Raw genomic sequence first — 25191 nt, 5'->3', positions numbered from 1 at the left:
TATAAAAACTATTAAATCTCTGGAGGTGTGCTACAACAACTCATTGAGAATGTTGCTAGGCTTACCTAAGCACTGTAGTGCTAGTAACATTTGTCACGAGGAGAATTCCCTCTTTCTACGAGCATGTACGCAAGTGCGTCTATGTTTTTAGATTAAGAGTTGTGAATAGTGAAAATGTAGGTGTACTACGAACTATTTGTTACGAATCTCTACACTATGTGGGAAAAAATCCTTTTTTAGTTTGATTTTCCGGTTGTATTATTTTTTGTTGTACAGTATATGGAATATTTTTTCTGAAATAAAGTGATCAAATCAAAAATATATTGGTGACGTCACAAATCTCGAATAATTAAATCATTAATAATTCAATTTCTTTAGTATAAAAATTCACTGTTTATATTTTATTACATTTAGGGGCTATTGTAATCGTGTTTGGAATTTACGGTGCTTTTAGGAAAGTTAATTAGAAAATGAAAGTGATCTTGTATCATCTTTAAGTAAAGTAATCTAAACCTCAGCCTGGTGTAGTTCTTGCAAAATGTAGACTCTTTTTGTAATCAGGTTTTAAATAGAGTACACATCCTGGTTTTGGGGTGAAGGAGAGAGTGGGTAGGGGAATGGGTAATAAAGTGATTACATAGTGTTTTAACAAATGTACAATTTCGACCTTTATCAAATCTACTTAATATGCATTAATATTGCTATATGTGCACGTATAGTGCCATATCATCATCTTATGGGACCACTTTATGTCGAAAAATAAACATTTTGTCATTTTTCGAGAAAATTCCTGTTTTCAAAATCCTTTTTCAAATCTACTTAATATGCACTAATATTGATATATGCGGACGTGTAGTACCATATCATCATCTTATAGAGTCATGGGACCACTTTATGTCGAAAAAGAAAAATGTCAAAATTTGGTCATTTTCCGAGAAAATCCTGTACTATAATAGTACAGGGATTTTTTTCAAAATCACTCAAATTCGATCTTTTTCAAATCTAGTTAACATGCATCAATATTACTATATGTGCACGTATAGTGCCATGTCATCTTATAGTGTAATGGGACCACTTTGTTTCGAAAAATAAAAAGGTCAAAATGTTGTCATTTTTAGAGAAAATCCCTGAACTATAGTACAGGGATTATTTTCAAAATCACCAAATTTCGACCTTTTTTAAATCCAATTAATATGCACTAATATTGCTATATGTGGACGTATAGTGCCATATCCTCATCTTGTGGTGTCATGGGACCATTTTATGTCGAAAAAGAAAAATGTCAAAATTTGATCATTTTCCGAGAGAATCCTGTACTATAGTACAGGGATTTTTTTCAAAATCACCCAAATTCGATCTTTTTCAAATCTAGTTAACATGCATCAATATTACTATGTGGACGTATAGTGCCATATTATCATCTTATAGTGTCATGGGACCACTTTATGTCGAAAAATAAAAATGTCAAAATTTGATCATTTTCCGAGAAAATCCTGTACTATAGTACAGGGATTTTTGTCAAAATCACCAAAAATTCGACCTTTTAAAATCCAATTAATATGCACTAATATTGCTATATGTGCACGTATAGTGCCATATCATCATCTTATAGTGTCATGGGACCACTTTATGTCGAAAAATAAAAAGGTCGAAATTTGTTCATTTTTTGAGAAAATCCCTGTACTATAGTACATACAGGGATTTTTGTCAAAATCACCAAAAATTCGACCTTTTAAAATCCAATTAATATGCACTAATATTGCTATATGTGCACGTATAGTACCATATCATCATCTTATAGTGTCATGGGACAACTTTATGTCGACAAATAAAAAGGTTTTGCAAAATCACCCAAATTTCGACCTTTTCAAATTTAGTTAATATGCACTAATATTGCTATATGTGTACTTATAGTGCTATTTATATATATATCACTACCATATTTGAGCACATCACACTTTTTTTGTCAAACTAGTTTGATAGTGTAGACAGAGCTTAAGCCATTAAAACAATTGATGTATGCAATGTAATAGAACTTTAATGCAATTAAAATATTGTAATCCATTTCAATTTGTAATTCATTGTGATTCATCATTGTGATCATCAAGAAACAAATCTAATTTCCAATCTACTGTTGCCATTCTTAAAAATACCTGCATAGCAATTAAGACAACATAGCATTAATAAGTTTGTTGTTCAGTGTTGGATAACAAAGAATACTAGAACAATTAATTATTATAGCAAAGTGTATGTGGGTTGGCTTCGGGTCAAATGGGGTCCCCTTAAATGTGTGTATTGAAAATAATAATGTAAATTAACTATTTGTGTGGCGGAAAAGTTCCATAATTATTGTTTTGAAAAAAATATTTAATTGTTCCTTTATCATCATTTTTTCTACGTTTTGCTGATGACGTTTCTGACCCGCAGTTTCTGAAATATAAATAAAAATAGAAAAGATTAATCGCTTAATCCTAATTTCTCTGGGTCAAAACCATGAATTGGAAAAAAAAAATCAAATACAATGGATAAGTTAATAGGCTTAATAGCAGCATCAATATTAGTGCCAAGCCAATAGTCACTATGTCAAATATTAAACAAACATCTGACGTTTAAATCAATAACAGTCATATTCATACAGTATCCCACAATGCATAGTAATGTTGATGAAGCTAAATCAGTAAATAACATCAGTGTCTATATAAACACTATTAAAATCAATAGTTATACTGTTGATTAGATACATATTAAATGATTTGATTAGGTTTGACCATTAGGTAATCAGGCATAGGAGCCCCCCACTCGAATACATTATCACTACCATGGGATAATCTCCACTTGTGCCGGAAGGGTGCTTTTTGTTTATATGTTTAGTAAAGCATGAGTGGTTAATTTGGGCTAATTATCACCTATTGGGAACCCTACAAGGGGTATACTTTCTTACAAAAATGTCACTTTTTACAGCACATGTTTTTTCCTCATAAATAGCACATATCTATCATTGTGAAAAGCAGAAAGCTGGAGTGTCGAGATCCAGTGGGCTGGCCAAGACCATCCTACAGGTTACCATACCAGGAGGGAGAAGAGGTGGGAAGACAACATCAAGGAATGGACAGTTTTGACCTTTGTTGACTCACAACGAGCTACAGAGGATAGAGACCGATGGAGGAGGATTGTCTAAAAGTCAGCAGTGGTGCCTCAACAACCCTATCAGGGGTTAGGAGACTGAACTGAATGAACTGATCTATATCAATGGCCCAAAATTCATATCCGTATATACAAGTTTCCATGCCTGAGTGTGAGAGAGCACACAAATTTTGTTTGAGTATGGTAAATGTACCAAATACAAACATCTACTGTATATTTAAAATTGTGTTTACTTAAAGTGTAATAGTGAGTTAATGGCAATATTATAATAATCCCAATAATTTGTATTATAATTTATTAATTTAATAATATAAATTTATAATATATAATTTTATATTAGACTTTATGGAAGGGAACTATAAAGTTCCAAACTTGGTTGGGTTGATTATTTCTCTCACCGTACTTTCTATTTTTTAATATTATTCATTTTTATTTTAATACCAGATTCTTTATAGAACTTACCGTTTAGATGATTGAACTGGAGATATTGGTTGTTCATTCACTTTCTGATCTGTAGGGAATATAAATTATTATATATACTATTATTATATAAAAATATTGCAAGTATATATATAAAAAAATTAATAATATAATAATTACAAGTACAATGGGCAGCACACCTGCCTTTTCAGAGATTTACTGAAATACACAAATAAATATGATTTTGTAAAATACAACAATAAATAAATCCTACCTTGTTCTGATAATATTGACTTTATTTCTTTATCATTCAAACACAGATCAACATGCTTATTAAATTCATTCAAGTCATTATGCGTTTGAACATTGTTACAAATGGGACACACAAATTTTAAAAGTCTGCCCTCTATAGTAGCTGCTTCCGGAATGGAGTCCTTATTGTCCGGAATGTCTGAAAAATGGTTATTCATTTCTCGGGATTCTTTTACATCTTTTGACATAGTTCTGTTTTTATCTTGAGCAATGTTAGACATATTGCTATTCAAATTCATATTATTGCTCATATCATTTGAATTGGCAGTGTTACTGCTTTTGACAGTCTCTTTATGATCATGCATCTCAGGTCCGTTAACTAACTTTGACGAGGTTGTTTTTGGCTTTTGAAAGAAATTCATTAGAGTTCCTTGTTTACTATGAACAACATTGGCAGAAATCAGTGAAGACATTCTCACACCTTTGAAAGAGAAAAGAAAACATACGATTTATTCTAAAATACAGTAAACTCACCTTCAGGACCAAACAAAATTCCCCCTTGACCTTAAAGCTAAAACATATAATTCCCCTTGTTTATTTCATGAGAAAGTGTCCTCTTAGTAGAAGTATATCCCTGAATAAGGGTGCTACTGTCTCAATGGAAGCGTTCTACTGTATTTTCAAACGCCTTGTATTGCTTATGTTCTTATGTACATCTTTTAAAAGATAATCATTGCTCTGTGGACTTAGTATTATGTTACACATCATGGTTCTTCTCTAAAGCTGATTCCCACTAGCGACGCAACGTAAGTGATTTGATCAATCAGAAGCGATGGTAGGAACCACACTTAAGGGTCAGTGCTACTAGATTCAAGACGCCCTCTTTTGTCCACAACAGTGGCTGTATGTTAACTGGTGGTACACTGTTGTAACCCCCTACTCATCTCGAAAGACAAACTAGGTTCTTTAAAGTGCACACAAACATTTTATATACAGTAGACCTTATCCGAGAAGAACAGAATAAATGGAGAAATGAGTTTTGAACCCTCGCCAATATTATTGGATTACGGTTCCACTGTCTTAACCACTTGGCTACTCACTCAAGAAGTCTGCACTAGACCATATTCAAGAACAGTCTAATTGAACCCTTGCCAACATTATTGAATTACGGTTCCACTGTCTTAACCACTTGGCTACTCACTCAATAAGTCTGCACTAGACCATATTCAAGAACAGTCTAATTGAACCCTTGCCAACATTATTGAATTACGGTTCCACTGTCTTAACCACTTGGCTACTCACTCAAGAAGTCTGCACTAGACCATATTCAAGAACAGTCTAATTGAACCCTTGCCAACATTATTGGATTACGGTTCCACTGTCTTAACCACTTGGCTACTCACTCAAGAAGTCTGCACTAGACCTTATTCAAGAACAGTCTTGAACCCTGGCAAATATTATGGCTATGGATTATGGTTCCACTTGACCACTCATTAAAGAAGTCTGCACTATTTTACACTTACCCATTAACCTTAATTTTAAAGGGTCAGGGTGACAGGCCATGATTTCAAGTCTAAGCAGTTCACTAGCAGAGGCGTAGATTGCTTCCAATGAGTCAATTGCATGTGGCACCGAACTAGATCTTGTTTTCACTTGAAACTTGTCATTTTTTAGTTTAATACTAACTGTTTTTCCCTGTAGAAGAAATGGAGTAACTATAAATATTAACTTTGAAAGATTTGAAACAGCATATGAAAGAATAATAACATGCTACCACCTCAATGTCATTCCACCTTGTCTACTAAGCTCTGACATCACGTCACTTTTGCATTCAATGCCTTCCCAAGCCATAGCCAGATTTGTATTGGTTTCGCTAACGTAACTGTTGAAAACTTAAATCATAATACTTATTTGTGCTTATAAGCCTGGACTGAAGATTGAATGAGCATAATGTGTAAGTTGTGTGCATTTGTAAACTATTTCATTTATAGTTTTTATTTCAGCAGTTATCAAAACCAATCTGGCTATATGGCTCGAGAAGTTATTGAAGGCAAATCTGTTTTGTATAGCATAAAATGCATGTGGTACCGTGACGTCAGTTGCATTATACTCTATCTATACTACATCTGATGGCAATCAGGCAATATAATTAGTAAATATCCATAGTACATGTTAAATATAGCCTACTAGACATGTATGTTATGTTATATTATTATTATTTATCAATATTGTTTGTATGTTTACCATCATTTCTTCCTCTTTTAAATCTTTTGAAAGTGATTGACAAAGTTCATTCAACTTTAAGTAGAGGTCAGAAGGTGTTGACAATTCTCTGAACGTTCTTTCTACACTAATACTTTTCCTTTCGGAGGATCTACAGTAGAAAAATAAAATACTATGTTAGATGTGTATCACCATTACTATTGTATTATAGTAATATTGTACTTGCAAATTAGTGCAAATACCAGAGGATCTGTAATATAGTCGTAAAATTTAAAGGATAGATCCTGCTTTAAACGTTCCATAGTTCCATTGTTCTAAGCCTTTGCAACAACACTGATAATAACCCCACTTATTTTTAGACATACATTCCAAGTAATTGTAGTGTAAGTGCCATAAAAATGCCAGAACCATACAATTAAAGTACATTAAAAGTGTGCTGGTCCACACACACAGCCACTGTCACACACCGCAGACTAAAACCGGTACCACAACCAACTCCTTTCGGAGCATGGTGTGAAGGGTGGTTGGACACCCAGTTGGTACTAAAAACAAAAAAACAACTACAAGGGCAACGGCCATCCAACAAAACCCCACCAGCCCGGAGAGAAGATACTGTAGGCACCACTGGGAGATATGGCATATGCCTGTGTATCGTATTATTATAAGTAAAACTACTATATCTTATCTGCTACATCCCTACGATCATCTAGGTCATGGGACAACTAGAACTAGAGAAAAGAAACATCAGAAACTCACAATCTTGTTCAGGTGAAAAAAAAAGTTCTTTCCTTTATACATTAAATTAAACTCAAGTTCGTAATCTAAAAAGGATTAGAAGAAAATATCAAGCTATGCTAAACTTAAAAAAATTTAAAATAATGTTAAAATGAATTCACCTTTCAACTCTAGTCGAACCCAAGCCCAACGAAGTCTGTAAAAAGTGATGCGATGATATCTCTGAGAACAAAAGATGAAGAATTCCACGGTGGACAAACATATCTCTGCATGTCTCAATGTTTAATGATTTCAACATCTTTTCTGTCACCTTTCCAATACCACCAACCTATAGGTTGTATAATGATCATATTAATATACATACTGTACTTAGGCCTAGTACATACAGTAACAGAACAAGATAAATATAGTTTATACAAGATAAATAGGATGGAAGAGTTGATTGGTCGAGTGGTTAAAGCAGAGGAAGTAAAACCTCCATAGCAACACAATGACTGGTTCCTGAGACTCTACTCGTCCATAGTTCTGGTGAAACAAGTCTTCTTGGATAAAACAATTCACAAAATGGAGGTCCAGTGTAATAGCTTATGTGTACACTTTAAAAGAACCCATCATAGGTGTAGGGGTTACTTCAGTATTCTGGTTCAAATTCAGCTTATGTTGATGATACAGTACAGTCAAATGGCCAATTTACACAGATGAGCGGTAACAGTAAAAAATAAATACTGTAGAATCTATGTTATTTACAAAACGAGGAACAGACAGGTGGTTTCCACTTAAGAAAAATGCAGATTCTATGTGGGATAAGCTACACGGTACAGCTCGTCTGTGTAAATTGGCCTTTTGGCCTTAAGGGCTTGCTGGATTCATCAACATTTAATACCAGTTTGAGCTGCAAAGGAATTATAATTAACTATATGTTTAGTGTATAGAGAATATTGTACATACTTTTCTTATTGGTAATGTTCTAACAAAGTCCATGACTGCCTCTCTTGTTGGTTGAATCTTGTATTGTCCATTTGGTTTATTTTTATCAGAACACACCTTTGCCAGCATTGTGTTTGGAGCAATACCTTGAAAAAGAAGAATAAAATACAAGATTAAATACCACCAAGTGATATACTAGAAATAATTAATTTACATTCAGTGAAAATGTGGAAGTCTGTTAAAAAGAAAAAGTCGTTACAACCGATATTTGAGATAACCTACTGTTAGACCATACTGTACAAATGTTCATGGTATGGTTCAAATTCGATAAAAAAAAACCTTCTTAAATCGCAATTACGTTTTGTCAACTTCCTAAATGAAGTATGGTACATTGAAAAAGACTAATTATTATCAGAGCTGTTTAGACCACTAAAGGTCTGGAACTGTTTGCCTTCTTTTTAAGGGTCTTTCACACCTGTTCTGGCACGGTTTCGGCCCAGCACCGGCAAATCAAATCGAACATCAATGTTTCATTTTCACGACACTTCATGTGGCTATGCAATAATTGATATGCGCATAGCCGTGTGAAAATGAAACATTGACTTTCAATTTGATTTTCAACGCCGGACCCGTTGAGAAAGACCTTTTATTCACCTGCACTGGCTGTCAGCTGTGTCTTAGCCTGGATTCTGAATCGAATCTCATTCACTGCATCTTCATCAGTAAAACCAAATGTCACACATTTGGAATTGTCTTCCTCTTCAATATTCCTTTCATCATCCAGTCTTTCAACACCTTTGCTATTTACATCTCTACAATTCATCCCCTTTAACTCATCTTTAATTTTACATTCTATCTTTGCACAGTGATATGGATTATAAAACGTCCTTTGTTTATCAGTTAATGACTTTCTTTTAACAAGATGTTCGGTGAGATCAAAGTAAGCCTCGTCCAAACTCATTGGACAAAAGTTGGGATCATATTCTTTCAAAATTTCTCGAACTTGTTTACTTGCTTCTCTGTATTTATCAAAATTTGTTGGAATTAAAATTAGATCAGGGCACAATTTTTTAGCAATAAAGCCAGGCATCGCAGCTCGCACACCAAATCTACGGGCAAGGTAGTTAGAAGTACACTGAAAAAAAGAAAAACATGATTACATGATAATGTATTATGACTGGATTATTCCATTTTCCTTTTAAGGGGTTTCTATTATGGGCATACAAGAATATTAGATTACGTACAATCTAAAAAATATAGTACACAGTGGAGGATGGGTTGAATCTTAAATCAATATTGAAAGTATTCTTAAGCTCTGTCTACACTATCAAACTTTATGTGACAAAAAATGTGATGTGCCCATATCATATCACTACCATATTTGGGCATATCACTACCATATTTGGGCACATCAAACTAGTTTGATAGTGTAGACAGAGCTTTACCAGCATTGACATGCAGCCAACTGCCATTGGTTTGTCTTTTAGTGATGGATTGTCTCTCATTTCAACCGCTGCATAAAATGCATCCATATCTAGGTGAACTATAGTACGACTTAAATCTCTTGCAACCTCTAGTTGTTGTGCGAGTGCATCCATCTAAAAATGAAATGAATGTTATCACATTGTATGTATTTTTTATTACTGATTTTTCAAATAAATGCAAATCAAATCTTTCTTTTCGTAAAATATACAAAAAATAAATAAACAATATTATTTCACTTAAAATCTGGAAGTTTTTACTGTCAGGGACGAATTTAGGATTTTTTTAGGGGAGCAGTAACACATATAACATCGATAGTCTGTCTGTCAAAATAGATATCAACAAGTAGTTCATAATTCCATTTTAGCTGTCAAGCCAGGGAGCATGCACACCTAGCTCTACCCCCTGGATCAGCCCTTGACTGTACCTACCACTTTCACTGCTTTTTGTTTATCTTTCTCAGTTATCAAATCCAGTTGTTGTTTCATTGTTGCCACACGCTGGTCTGTTTCTAATTCTTTCTTTTGTTCATTTTCATAGAATCTATAATTGTGAAAAATATACAAATGTCAGACATGGTGGTTGGTGGTAATTGATTTGTGTTTATTATTTAGGCAGCTATTACCAGGGCATAACAATAAGTAAAATCAGTACATATCAGATCTCCTCATTCATAGTGGTGGTCTTCTAGGATGAGAACTTAAAACTGGAGATCTAGTGTATAGATTAAGCATGTGTGCACTTAGAACAAAGTTCAACCTAGTCCATTTCACTCTCTGTGTTTGTGGACAGTGTTACTTGTCAAATACACGCATAGCTGTAGCTACCAGTACGGTTGTTAAGGTTTCAATCTGACCACATTTTCACAGAGGTCTTTGACAACCCAGTGGCTTGAACAGAGATTACCTGGATCCCTTGGATGCTTCAAGAATGATCTGGTTTATCCTGTCTTTATCTAATCCCTCCATTCCAGCTTTGTTCGTATTCAAGGCCATCCTCGACATGACAGCCATTTCATTTTTGTTGTCAGTTCCAGCACCTTGGTTCATTATTCTGCTGTTCTCTACATCAATCTTGCTCACGTCTTTATTCTCTCCACTACCAAAACTCTGTGATCTATCTGCAACATTCTCTGCAACATCTGAAAACATGAAACCATTGTGACTTTATTTGAAAGAAAATACCTATAAAGATTAAAGTGGTTGTACCTGCAAGTTAAGGTTTATGTGACACCATAACATAACAACATACTGTCTGCTCTTGGCCACACCATAATTTAGGTGAGCTGGAATTAATTATCTCTCACGACACGATCAACCATGCCTATAATCTATATAGAAAACTTTATTAAACCACTTCACTCTGTGCTGATAATACATAATAGTTTTTTTAGTCGAAACACTCACAGTATATTCAATATATTAGTGTTTAAAAACCTTATTTTATTGTATTGAACCATTACATCATCAGCAATTTAGCCTAGCTTCTTACAGTCAAGACTACTAGCAGATACTAACAGTTTAACACAGTTAAAGAAGAAGGCCTGCCTGGGCTGGGGCCGGGAAAAATTCAAATTATGTTTACTAACTTGATGCATGGCAATGTGTCAGCGGGCTTTTCCAATCTTCACTTTCAGAATCAGAATCTTGAAGTGTAGTATTATATGTACTAGCCATTTAAATTATTTTTGATGACGGAAATCTGGAATTCTAACACTTTATTTTAAAGATAAATTTGATTCGTTTACATCTCTAATGTAAACACGGCAAAAGGGGAAGTACCCTTTCATATGCGCGCGCCGATCCAAACTAAAATGACGTAATCATCACATGACCATTCGTCGTCGTGTGGTGGCGTGTGTACCGTAATCGTGTTTTGGAGTGTGTTGGAAGGGAGTGTTCATTCACTAAATAAATTTGTTTTTTAAATTTTGAGTTAAAACTTCAACGCTTTACATAACACATTTTAAAAAATTGTCAAAAGATGCATGAAAAATCAAGGTACCAACATGAACCTAAGGTAATCGATGAAATAAGTCTTAACAGCGACGAGGATGACGACGAATTCGACAGCGAGTCGGATAGCCTACCGGAGCTCGAAGAAACCCTCAGCAAGTGGACTAACTACCTGCACGGATGGCAGGATCGGTGGGTAGTTTTGAGAGATGGTACGCTTAGCTACTATCGTTCACAAAATGGCATGAATGTGGGTTGTAGAGGATCAATTAGCTTAGCTAGTGCAGATGTTGAGGTATGTATTCATTTCAATAATCCAAATTCAAAACAATCAGTATAAAATGACGAATATCAATAAATAAATAAATAAAAAAAGTTGTTTAAAATAGCCTAAAATCAGGCCCTAATAAATAGGCCTGGCCCCTATAGTTATAACATAGTAAATTATAGGCCTACCCTAGGCCTATAGTAATAATAATAATAGAGTAGTATATGTATAGGACTAGAGAGAGGTCTAGTAGTACAGTGAATAACACTTTGTACAGTAAAAAAAATATTTTACAAGGTTTTCAAAAATATGCAGAGGCTACCCCATTAATTAAAAAGGACTTGGCCTGCAGGTTACGAAAAATGCTCAGTGCAAAAATGAATATTATTAAAAGATTAATAGTAACAATATACTAAAAATATGAAAATACTAAAAATATGAAAATACCACAAATCATTAAATGAAATAGTTTTGTGAAAGGCGAATAAAGTGACAGCTACTGTAGATTATTTTGAACGATATCCATCAGCGTTTAATATGTTGTATATAGTATTTTGATTGTTTAAAGTTGCTTCTTTTTTTCAGCCCCATGAATTTGATGAGTGTAGATTCGATATTGGAATAAATGACAATATTTGGTATATCAAGGCTAAATCAGTAGACATACGGCAGAAATGGTTAGATGCAATAGAGGCACACAAGGTACATAGAATGATAAGTCATCTTGCTATGTTTAATCATCTTTAATTATGTACTAATTATTATGTAATAATACTTTCTTGATGGTAATGGGTCGGTTAACAAGCTAAATATTATCATATATAATCTGGATGATCACATAATTAATGACAAAATATTAATCTTGTGACACAATGGCCAATTTATTTGGGTTACAGTGTGTAGTATACCCAGGGAAGAGTGAATACAATAATACTTCAACAATAATTTCACTCTTCCCTGACTGTTGTATTTGATACTGGTGTACTGTATTAAATTGCCTTCCACTTTTTTAATATTAAGATTACACATATTTGAATTAAATGATTAAAACGGAATGGTGCCCTGCAAAAATACTAATCTCTTAGGAATAATTTAATTTGTTTAATCTCATAAGAATAATTTACCTATATGTGGCTTGACATCATACAAACCTGAAAATACAATATTGACCTACAGTATCCAATATCATTTTTAATATTATGTGAATTGAATGTAGGAACACGTATCTCATTTTGTATTTCGTGACCAAAACCCAGTCTCAAAAAAAGAGGTATTATTTTTGAAAGACAACTGTACTAAACGTCTTGTACGCAATAATATTCATGCAGGCAAACAACTTCTGCTGGTACATTTTGTGTAGACAGACTTTACCATATTTTAATGTTTTTTTTTTTTTGTGTGTTTTTTTATAGGCTCAAGCAAGCAAAGAAGACAAACTAAATCGTCATGGTTCAATGATGTCATTGAACTCTGGAAGCCTAATCTCAACATCTTCATTTAAGGTATTCAAAGTTCTTTGTATAGTTGTGATGCCATATATAAATATACAGATACATACAGTACTTAAATTTCATGTTATATCAGTAAGCCTACTGGGCTGAATTGCGGACAGGTGTGGATGACACATACCACTTGAACCTGTGCCGGTTGTATCGCTATTGTTTGCGGCGGCACCCTTGTCTTAACTGCTCGGCCACTCGACTTGACATCTCCCCCACCCTCCTATGATAATTTAGGACTACTGTGTACTGTAGGCTTCATCGCTAAATTGCTAAACATTCTTATTTTAATACATATAATATAACAAATTCAATCTTTAATAATCTAATCTAATATTTCCAATAATTTCTCTCATTTAGAAAGGCAGGAATTTGCGTGAAAAACTCGCAGAGATGGAGACATTCCGAGATATTTTGTGTCGTCAGGTTGATACCCTTCAAGGTTACTTTGATAACTGTGCTGAAGCAGCGACAGCTAACATCCCTGAGGATTTGTCCAAAAAGTGGTTGGAGGACCCTCGTAAGTTCAAGTTGTCTTTCAAATGATGTCACCATTTATACCTAGTTAATGTTTTAAATTTGTATAGCGCAAAATACAAATAGTCTCTATGCGCTGTTTAACACAAGTGTAAAAAGAAAGAAAGTGTTATTTTTAAATAAACCAGGAAAAGGGCTAATAAACAGAAGAAAGAAAAGAAAACAGAAAAAAGTTTCACATCACCACACTGTTTCACTAACTTGTCAAGACAAGCTAGCTATTTATTGTCATAATGATTTGAGCATGTGACTACAGTATCCTGCCTAACAAACAATAAAATGCAATGTTATTTTCTTACAATAAGAGGGTTTGCAAAGATGGAAATTAAGCGTAATAATGGGTGTCATATTTAATTTCTAAAGCAGTATTGTTAATATTTGTAGATACTGCGCATAACAGCGCATTACAGCCCATTAATACCAGCACTTTTTAATCTATATTTTTTAATGGTGATATGGTCATCACTCTATTAAACTTGGTATTTGCAAATAATATTAAGGTTAAACTAGAGTTACAGTTACAAGAATGTTGAAAGTTAAAAATAAAGATATTTAATACTGGCTCTCATAGATCATTTGATATCTCATTTGGTATTAATAGCTCTGCCTATTTTCTCTCTTCATACTTCGTTCAAACAGCTTGCCAAGGAAGTGATCGTTTTAGTTTTTTTCTTCTGTTAACTTACTTATTTTGAGTTTATTTTTTATAATTAAGGTGATTGTTATACAGTATTACACAATTATTTATTTATACAGTATATTTTTAATAGATGTTTTACAATATTTTATTTTAATGTACTGACATTTTCTTTTAATTAGTGGATGAAGATATTCTTGAAGATGACGAATTAATTGACAATGAAAATGTTAGCAAAACTACAGTCAATGATCACCAACACACAAATGGTCCCTCAAAAGGTGAGTTTTGTCATGTAGGGATGTATAGCTAGAAAATGTAAGAGTGCATTGCATTGGGAAATCAATATCTAGAGGTTCCTTTATGGCTGGATAAAAAAAAATCTCTTGGTAGATAAAGTTTCAAACTGCTGGCTCCAGTTCCACAAGTCTATACCATTCAGCCAAAAACTGGCATGCAGAAAACCTGTTTGATCTGTGTCCATCTCTTCATTATGCGTATTCATTTTTATAAGATGTTCTTTGGAAAAACATGTGCGTCGCTACACACTGCCACCCAGCGCAATTACATGTTTTCCATTTTACTATAAATGTTAACTTTAAAAACATATAACAAATACTGTTTTATCTCCACAAGGACCAGGGTTCTTTGAATAAATTATACAACATTGCCTTTTCTTCCAGATAAATTCCAGAAGCCTAGCTCAATGGGAATAGACTTCCGAGGTGAAGCGTTCACTTTTAAGGCAACAACTGGTGGTATCTTGGCAACGTTATCTCATTGTATTGATCTTATGCGTCAACGTGAAGAGCAGTGGCAAAAACGGTTAGAAAAGGTAATTCAAAATATGATGAAAATAGCAAAGTACAGTCAACTGTCCCAATACCAACCACCTTTGGGCTAGCCTAATATATCTGGTTTTCTGGAAAGTCTGGTATTTGGAATGCATTTATAATGGTAAAAATTAATTTGGGACCCTTTGGACCTCAAGAAAAGTCTGGTATTGGGAGATTTTGCAGTTTTCAGAGAGTCTGGTATTGAGAGAGTTGACTGTATTGTGTGTTTTCAGAAGAATATTAATAGGATTAAATACATACAATTTTAAATGATATTCGAGGTAAAACTATTGTTTGTTGAATATCTAGGAACAAGACCGAAGAAAACGGGCCGTTGAGGAGTATAAGAAAATGTTTGAAAAGATGAAGGGCATGAACATTAAAGGGGGACCAGATTTTGAGGTAAGTAATTTGAAATTTTGTGGACATCCAGTAGTCTATTTCATGCCTTGCTTACCTAGATAAACCCCTCGCGGGGACAACATAATTAAAAATAAACAAACAAGACCAAAATAAATCAGCTTGGCCTTATGTAAAATGCATTAATTAGACATATTATTTTAAGTTGAACAATTTGTTTTTATTTACAGGAAGGACCGTATAGCAAGTTGAAAGAAGAGGAATTTTTTGATGCCATCGAATCAGCGTTAGACTTGAACGACCAATTAGAGGACCAGAAGGTAAATTATTTCCACACTTAAATGAACATAAATACTTTATTAATAATACTATATGTAACTTAAAAGTAGAAATATGTACATGCATATTTCACTGTGTTCAGCAACATATTGTCATTGTTTTATCATAATACTATTGTTTGTCATAAGCAATTTCACAACAATATTTTTTACATTATGTAATTAATTTAACTGGCAGTCAATTCAGGGATTGAACACAAATTTCAAGTATTTGTCTTACATCAATTGTTTTAATTTATTTCTCAATAATGCTTCTAAATGTCTGTCTACGCTATCAAACTTTATGTGACAAAAAATGTGATGTGCCCATATATGGACATGATGACAATATATCACTACCATATTTGGGGATATCAGTACCATATTTCAGTACATCACACTTTTTGATAGTGTAGACAGAGCTTTAATATGTATCTTTGTATATAAATAATATATTACTGAAATAATGAAAACATTTTTTCTCTATTAAAAATATACAAAAAATATGAATTATTTTGCAGGTAACTTCGAAAGAATCACTGCCACCAATGTCAATTCATGATGACCGTCCTCCACATCCTCACAGACTTCTAGATACGGTGAGACGTGTGCTTTATGTAATATATACAGTACAACACCTATTAAGGGGACACTTACATGACCACTGTCACTTATCAAGAGTGCCCCTTGATTGTCAGCATACGCTGTTTTGGGTCACCCTCTATAAAATAAGGTGTAATAAAAAATATTTAAAAAAATAATGTATATAGTGTTAATCACTTAAGGCCAAATTACACAACAGATGAGCGGTAACTTTATTAAAAATATAGAATCTATGTTATTTCTTATGACCATTTACACAAAATGCGGAACAGACGTGCGGTTTCTGCTCAGGATAGATACAGATTCTGCGTGGGAAAAGCTACGCGGTTTTCCACTTAACCGTTACCGCTCGTCTGTGTAAATTGACATTTAGTGTATAAAGAAAAAAAATGTACATATGCATAATTGTATAATAAACTTGTTGTTTACAGTGTAATGAAAAGGTTGAAGAAAATTTGAAGTATGCGTTTGAAAATATTGAGAGTACTTGGGATTTGTTTCATTCTGAACCAGAGATGAAGGTAATCTGAAATTAGTTCATAACTTTATGGTTCAATAAACACCAATAAAACACTTATAAATACTCAATTTCTTGCATTCTGATTGGCTTAATACCTCAAGTAGATTGTGCTGTTAAATCTCTATCATTACAGTTGCTTTTTTTATGTTAATCTATTATGATTGGATATATAATCCGCTGAAATTGCATCATTTTTTGTTCAAACTATTCAAGAAATTTAAATCTGAATTTCAAACAGATACAAAGGTCATAAAAAAGAAAAGCCACAAAAATCACTATGACTCAAAGAGTTTGTAACTCCAAGCAGGAAAAAACAAAGTTATTAAGTAATACAGAAGGAATATACAAATTGATATTTAAGATACAAAGTAAAATACACTATCAATAACATTTAGGAAAGATTGAAAACTGTGGCCTTGTTTACTTATTCTCACTAAGATGTACATTCAAAGAAATATAAATACAGGTAACATTAGTGAAGTATGGGACCAACAGGTGGTAAACACCTTTAAAATGGCCCAGTCCCAATTGCATAATGAGCCCAGTTTAGATCAGTTGCTGCGCGTGACAGTGGCTCTGATGTGCATATAAAGGACTTTGCTAATAAAAAATATCATGGGATCTTATATAATAGTAGGTTCTGTAACTTAACTGCCGTGGGGCTTGAGGGGGCTTAATTTTAATTTCCTTGGTTTAGTTTCTGCTGTCATGTTATTCTGATTACCTATACAGTACTTAATATTATTTTGCCTAATAAAATCTGGTGACATTATTTGCCAGTTAAACAAGTCGTTTTGTCTAGTTTAGTTTATGAATTTCATTTTTTTAGATTTACAAATGCGAAGTTGAGAAAGATGGTGTAGTATGCGACCCTCTCAAAGCCATCCATACTGTACGCAACATTACAGCTTATGAACTCTGTTTTTATTTCTGGGATGTTGGAGTAAGAATGGATTGGGACAGTAAGTATTCTGAACTTCTTATTCTTTTTATACCCATTTTACAAAATTGTTACATTGATACAAACATGTGACTTGATACAATTATTTAAATAAGTTTCCATTTTACATGGATATCAATCGATCAATCAATCAATATTGTGTTTCAGAATTAATTCCATATAAATCTTGCAATAATTTATACTGTACAAACCGTATATCAGGTATAATCCCACTTTGGGCTTAATCCCACCTCCTACTTTATGTCTGATTTCATAAACAGGCATATCTATATACTATCTATATACTTTTGGTCTGGTTGTGGCCTCTCTCTAGCCAGTTCAGATGAGTTTTTAGAAGAAATGCTGACCATTAATCAGCCCAATTTTGTGTTCTTTGGGGGCTGGGATTATACCAGAGAAAATCATAGCCCGGCACAAGGGTGTCTGGTAGTTTAATATTTGACTGTGTAATATCTATATTTAATGCATCATTTTAATTAATTTCAAATATTCTAATAATTCTATGTATTCTTTTTTTAGCAACTTTAGATTCAAGTAAAACGCTTGAGGTTTTGTCACCCGACACGGTCATTTCGCACCAATTTATGAGGCGTGTTTGGCCGGCAACGCAACGTGATACTTGTTTTGCTTCACATATTCGTAAAGTTAATCTTACCAGCCAATCACCGGATGAAAAGGGATCGTACATTGTTGTTAATTATTCCATTGATCATCCAGAGGTAAGCATTTGAGCAATTGGACTAAATGAGATCCTGGGCTATCAGTCTATCAGTTTTTTTTTCATATGAATTCATTATCACCTATAAAGCTCTGTCTACACTATCAAACTTTATGTGACAAAAAAATGTGATGTGTCCATATATGGACATGATGATGTCATATCACTACCATATTTGGGTATATCACTACCATATTTGGGAATATCAAACTAGTTTGATTATTTAGATGGAGCTTTAAGACAGTGATTAAATTTGCTATTGCCAATCATTGACATCCTAATAAAAAATAGTGACCCATTAATAGATAATGAACTATGGCTTATTCCTCTCTATTTTTATGGACAGGCTCACAGTCGATGTATTCGAGCTACGATCAACGTTAGTATGCTCTGTCAGACATTTGTAGACCCTCCAAGTGATGACCTTTCAACTGTTACCAGGGATCAATTAAAATGCAAAATCATCTATGTTGCTCATTGTAAGTTTTACATTGTCATTACTACAGTCGACTCTCCCAATCAATACTGAACTCTCTGAAAACAAGAAACTCTCCCAATGCCAGACTTTTCTCAAGGTCCAAAAGGTCCTAAATTCGTTTTCACCATAAAAAACACATTCTTAATACCAGACTTTCCGGAAGATCTTTGGCCAGACCAAAGGTGGGTATTGGGAGAGTTGACTATTATATTATTAAAGTACCCTAAAACTACATAGGAACTTTTTTCTTTCTGTAAACGCTGCTTCAATTATTAATCAATGACAAGGCTACTATAGACTGTAGGACATTTAAAAAGGCAGTTCTCAGATTTTAGCCGCAGTATAAAAACAGCACACACCACAGTTTGGTATGCTGTTTAGTCATCAATCTTGCATGGAACAAAATTCTCAACAAGCAGAAAGTGCAATAGTATCTTTAATTAACACCATTCATTATCAGTTTTACGTACTGAATACCACATGCCATATGAAATTAACCAATCAGATACCAAGGATACACACAGGTGTTTTATTATTTTGTCAAGCACTCAGGCTCGAAAATTGTCTTGCTTGTACATAACACAATAAAATGGGTAAAATACAGACAGTACAGCACAAAAAAAGTTCCAAATGGAACAAATACAAACATTTCATAAAAAGGTTAAAACATATAATATAATATTATCTTTGCAGCAAATCCTGGTGGATGGGTTCCTGCCTCGGTCCTTAGAACTGTTTATAAGCGTGAGTATCCAAAATTCCTTAGACGATTCTCAGCTTTTGTACAAGAAATCACAAAAGATAAAGAAATCAAATGGTGAGGTACAAAAACAAATGAAATACATGAATGTGACGAGATTAAAATCAACTCTAAAATGTGAATAAGATATTAAATAATTAATTAAGGTATTGCATAAATAATAACTTTGTATTAATATGAAATGAACTAAACAATGTAATATGCAATTTGAAATATTAATATTCATAAAAACTAAATGAGCTTTGTTTTTTCCCAGTCCAGTTGGTTTGGTATTAAGAATTAATGATTTAGTTAACAAAACAGTAAATTGTGATGACAGTTTGATTTCCACACTGAACTTATTCTTATATCTTTAGATTATAATTTGTTATTAAAATATTGTGATTTTGTTTAGTTGTCAATGAAAGCAGTTCCATTATTACCACGTTCACATGCCTTAAGTCGCTCTCAATCCGTTAATCGGGCGGTTCATTATGAGAACAAGAATAAGTACGGATTCTATCGAGAGTGACCTATGACAGGCCACTCGATCGCGAGAGGTTTGACATGTGAACAAGACTTATAGGTTATCAGTTTCAGAGTTTGAATTAGGGAGGAAATTGGATTAGGATTATGTAATGTTGGGATTAGTTGAAGTTGGTTTAATTCATTAAGATTGTGATGAGGTGAAGCCTAGATTAGTAGGTTTTCTTTGGAAAGAATAGGATTTGCAATGGTGGGCATTGATAAGATTAGATTAGGTTTGGATTCCATCGGGTTCAAAGACAGGATTAATTGGGTAATTTGAGATTAATTTTAATGGGATTAATTCAAATTAAGGAAGGTCAGTATCAGATTATATATTTTTTTATCAGGGAATTTTAGTATTATTTGATAATTGTAGTAACTTGATTTTTCTTTATACTTCTGTTTGTACTTTATTCCAGCCTTTAAGACTTTCATAAGTTCTGTCCAATCACAATTAATTGTCTGGTTTTGTTTACAAATGTAATCAAAACAGTTATTAAATTGTTATCAATTATTACTTTTGATTACAGTAATGTATTTCCTTTGTTTCCAGTCGGAACCGAATTCCTACTTCTGGTTTTTTATAGGATTTTAGTCTATCAATTATTATATTTAATGAGTTCAGTTCAGTTCTTTTATTATTAATTTTCTCTGCATTGTCTGGTTTCTATGTTAATCTCTTGCTAGATCAAATTTTATATCAACTATTAAAATTAATTTGTTTATTTTCGATCCACAGAACACTCTCAGGTCTTGTGGTTTCGTATAAGATTAATATAAGTTAAGTAATATCTTTTCAATTTGCTGACAATTATTATTATTCTGATGTGTTTCTGTGATTCTCTTTCCACATGTTTTGTAATTGAAAATTGGACTGAAACTGTGCCACAATCATAGTAAATATAGACCTATTGCTGTTTTACAAGAATCATAATAATAATAATAGTTCATTCTTATATAGAGCATATAAGCAAGTTGTCAATGCGCTGCACATTATTACCCTGGTAATTTGGATCATAAATGTATGGAAACATAGTCCCATAATGCAGCTAGTAATCAGCGCAAAGTTGTGTCTTGATCTAACTGGTATCCATTTAATACACCTGGGTGGAGAGAGGCAAATGTAAGTAAAGTATCTTGCCTAAGGACACAAGCAATGCGGCGAGAGTTGGATTCGAACCACGATCTCACAATCAGTAATCCAACGTCCAACACACTGCGCCACACACATAATATCCTTCTGACAAAAAAATTCTATGATTTTATTTTCACATAACAAACCCAAAAAATAGTAAATAGTTAATAATAATAGAATTAATTATTTTAGGTGGTCCTAAAGTCCAAAGAAGGATATTGGTCTAATAATCCGTGCTGCTATCTTAAACGATCTTAAAAGATTTTATTATAATTAACATTATAATGTTAGTTAGTGATAACGAGATGCCGCATGTTATTATGTGATCATGAAGCGTGTTATTTTGTGATCACTTGATCACATTTCAGATACTGTGTAAACATTTGAAGAGTTTAGTTATGTATAATAATATGTAAATATTATATAATACTAATTTTTAAAACTATTTGTTATAATTTTTACCAAAAAAGGTTAAAAGACATATTTCTATAACCAAACTCAATACATTTAAAATTTAATTGTATTCATGTTCTTATACATTTTTCAAAATAATGATTTTGAATAGACAATCATTTAAAAGAAATTTTATTTTTTTATGTTTTATTAATTTGTTGCTGCCATACAAGACTTAATTTGAAATGTTTCGATTTTCATTAATATTGTTTTATGTACATTTAAATAAAAATTTAAAGTTTAATTTAATCAGTATGAAAAGGGCATGACCTGTAAAATATATCCTATATTATGATAGGGTACAATAGTGAATTCTTTTAAATACTGATTTTATTCTGATATAATAATGTTTACATTGTGAACAAAATTAATGAGCGGTCAGTAAAATTTATTTTTCCCCCTCAAATTTAAGAAAAAGGGAACAAAATGTATGGTTTCTGGAAAATCTAATTGAATTATAATTATAAAAAAAATTTGGGCCGTTAGAATACTCCAGATAATGTTTATTTGTTTCTTGTAAATAATTATTCTCAATATATTTGTTATTTGATACAGTTACTCTTTGAATTCTTTTACTGAAATATATATTATATACTGTACCTAAAAAGCATATCTGATAAACACCAAAGATCTACATGGATGGGTATTATACTAATACATTTTTGCTTGGCATTTGGTTGATACGTTTAATACAGTGTAGAAAATTATTTTCTCTATGATAATACTGTGCATTTGATGGGGAGTGTGGGGAAGGGTGTAAGTTTAAGAGGGTGGGAGTGGTAATTTGTTTTTCTTTTTCATATAATATTTATTAAATGTGTTTTTATTGTTATGATTGAAATATTAATTGGGAGGGTTGGAGAATGGAGTATTTGTTTGACAAACACATTTGATAGTTGTATTCCAATGGACATTATTTATGTCATGTTTTCGAAACAAGTCTTTTATCTTTCTACAAGGGAGGGAGCGGTGTGAAAAACAACTCTAAACAAGAAAACAGATCAATACTGACTGTTAAACAATTCAAGAAATGATTTGATTGTAAAGTCAATGCATATGTACAGGATAATAACTAAATAAAATATTGAAAAAAAATGTCTTGTTTTTTTTTTATTGATTTTAGCAGGAAATATAAATTGAACACCTTACAGCATGTCTACTGCCCTCTTTGGTATATCTTGCAATTTAAGGTGTGGCATGTATCTGGTTATATATTGATTAGTTACAGATTTCAAAATAATACTTTGTTTCATGAAGATAAAATTCAACTGCTACCAACAAAAGTACTTTTGTTCACTTCCAAAAAAGTAATAGAGACCAGGGGTTATATCCAGGCATGATCCTGGATGACAGAAGAGGTCATATGATATGTAATACACATTAATAGTCAAAACTAGATATCAGAAAGTTTATAATTTCACACTCCCCAACCCTTCCTGTATCTTTCCCCCCCCCCCCCCCAACCCTTCCTGGATCTTCCCCCACGGAGGACATGTACACTGGTTCTGTGACCTGCCAGAAATATCTGCGTTCAATCGTGATTAATATACCAGGATGAAAAGGTTATTAAAGGTAGTAAATTATAATAAACATTATATTTTACATACCGCTAAATCATTCCCTTCCAGACAATGTGTCTTTTATCGTAAGGTATCGCACCAGTTTTCATGCAAAAATATTTTCTAGAATGTTAGCTAACTATGTCCGTATGTGTGCCGAATACTTGCTTCGTATTTTAATCAATAACTTTTTTTGCATGGTTTAGTTGATCGATCCATCCATAGCCTAGCAGAAGCCACATTGCGGTCATGAGCTGGGGCACCAAAATCTTTCACAAAACCAAAAGTTTTCTACCCAGCCTAATTTCAACCCACTCGGATATCTGCAAGCAGAATTTGTTTTAACCCTATTCCTATATAACTAAATCTCTGTTCTCTTAATTTTATACTTTTCACATATTAAATGTTCGAAGAAAAGTATTCTCGTGCTGCATTTCACTTTCAGTTTGTAACTTTATTGTTTATTTAAATGCAAAACCACATAACTTATAGTACCTATATTATTTTATGACTAGGCTAACCTCAATAGAATTACTGTAGCCAACTTTTGTGTGCATGCATGCAATTAATTGAGCTTGAATAGTATTATTACAAGTTGTGTAATAATAATAATAATTCTTCATTGTTATTATTATCATAATATTGATTACTCCACAGTTAGCTAGTATGGTTATAAATTCCACTGAAAACATTGGTGGAATGAGAGAAATTCATTAAAATAATATTTCGTTTCTGTAAAATTAACTTGTGTATGTCCACGATTCACCTCTGGTGTCCTACTATTAACATCACACTATGTGTAATAGTACCACAGGCGCCTAACCCTAGATACTAATACATGTTAGTACACTTACCAACATAACCCTAATCAACCTCACTGCTAAATATAACTGAACCCTTGTATATACACCATTCTAGAGTACTAAATTGTATTAGCATCATAACCTACGTTCATGTGGTACTATTGGGTATCGTGTGGTGTTTACTAGAACCGCTTCAGTTTACACCTAAAAACCCTGCTCTTTTTTTGTACATTTTATAAGGATAGCCGTGATTGTACTGTAATACCATGTGTTGGTGAACTTTCATCTTCTATGCACAAAATACTGTATGTCACATGTTTACGACTTGTTGCGACTTGTTCATGAATAGGCAACTTTCGAGAATATTTTTCAGGGTAGGTTATATGTATACAGGGTTAGTTGTCCTAGAGGGTAGTTGTCCAGGGGGTAATTGTCCAGGGGTAGTTGTCCGGGGGGTAATTGTCCAGGGGGTTGTTGTCCGGAAACGCATTTCTACCAATTTTACCATTTTTACCAATGCGTTGGTAAACATTTTCATTGTAAAATTGATTTTCCCAATTACATAGTTTAAGACTTATTTCTCAAATGTCGTTGTTCCATTGTGTTATAGTAGAATTGTTTAAATATAGGCCTACTCAGAAAATAATCATACGCCTACCATAACAACTATACAAAAAAATAAACTAATAAAAAAAATTGTATAAAAGCTGTTTGTTAGAGTTAAAAACACTTGCATTGTCACCAATATAAGCTTATTTACTTCCTTGTACCAGGGGGTTTTTGACAAATGTATATTTTTAAAAGGAAATAACATTCTATAAATAAATATACATTTATTGTATAACCATTATTTTCATAATAGATGAGTTGAATGGCAGAGATAGGGCACTGCAAACCGTAGCAGTAATGTTTGAGGCTCCTATTGACAATAGTTCTGGTGGTAGAACAAGTCTTCTCAGATAAGAACTTAAAACTGGAGGTCCATTGTCCTTTAAAGAACCCAGTTTATCTTTTGAAACAGTCCATCTTAGTCTGTCATTGATGGTAGGCACTGCGTGCACTGTGGCTGCCGTGGGTCTGTAATCCGAATTTTCCAATTTAG

At 33.1% G+C, this 25191-nt stretch overlaps 2 protein-coding genes across 2 annotated transcripts; one reads left to right on the top strand and one right to left on the bottom strand.

Annotated features, from left to right (window-relative positions):
* Positions 1–2020: 2020 nt before the first annotated feature.
* LOC144844518 (DNA polymerase kappa-like) lies at positions 2021–10942 on the bottom strand. The gene is made up of 12 exons (XM_078701458.1): positions 10772–10942; positions 10090–10324; positions 9615–9726; positions 9147–9299; positions 8356–8836; positions 7723–7847; positions 6936–7102; positions 6061–6190; positions 5340–5511; positions 3839–4297; positions 3607–3655; positions 2021–2430 (listed from the first exon to the last, which is right to left on the bottom strand). Exons 1-12 carry the CDS (start codon positions 10857–10859, stop codon positions 2319–2321), a joined length of 2283 nt encoding a protein of 760 aa, XP_078557584.1. The 5' UTR covers positions 10860–10942; the 3' UTR covers positions 2021–2318.
* Positions 10943–11069: 127 nt separating this feature from the next.
* Positions 11070–22787, top strand: LOC144844352 (ceramide transfer protein-like). The gene is made up of 14 exons (XM_078701221.1): positions 11070–11433; positions 11992–12108; positions 12819–12908; positions 13266–13425; positions 14262–14360; positions 14763–14914; positions 15225–15317; positions 15506–15595; positions 16114–16191; positions 16627–16716; positions 17545–17677; positions 18196–18395; positions 18741–18873; positions 19566–22787. The coding sequence occupies exons 1-14, from the start codon at positions 11167–11169 to the stop codon at positions 19691–19693; spliced, it is 1830 nt and encodes a 609-aa protein (XP_078557347.1). The 5' UTR covers positions 11070–11166; the 3' UTR covers positions 19694–22787.
* Positions 22788–25191: the final 2404 nt, after the last annotated feature.

Source organism: Antedon bifida, chromosome 6 (genome assembly GCF_963402885.1).
Source record: "Antedon bifida chromosome 6, ecAntBifi1.1, whole genome shotgun sequence".
Lineage (NCBI taxonomy): Eukaryota > Metazoa > Echinodermata > Crinoidea > Comatulida > Antedonidae > Antedon > Antedon bifida.
This window is presented reverse-complemented; position numbering and strand designations above follow the sequence as displayed.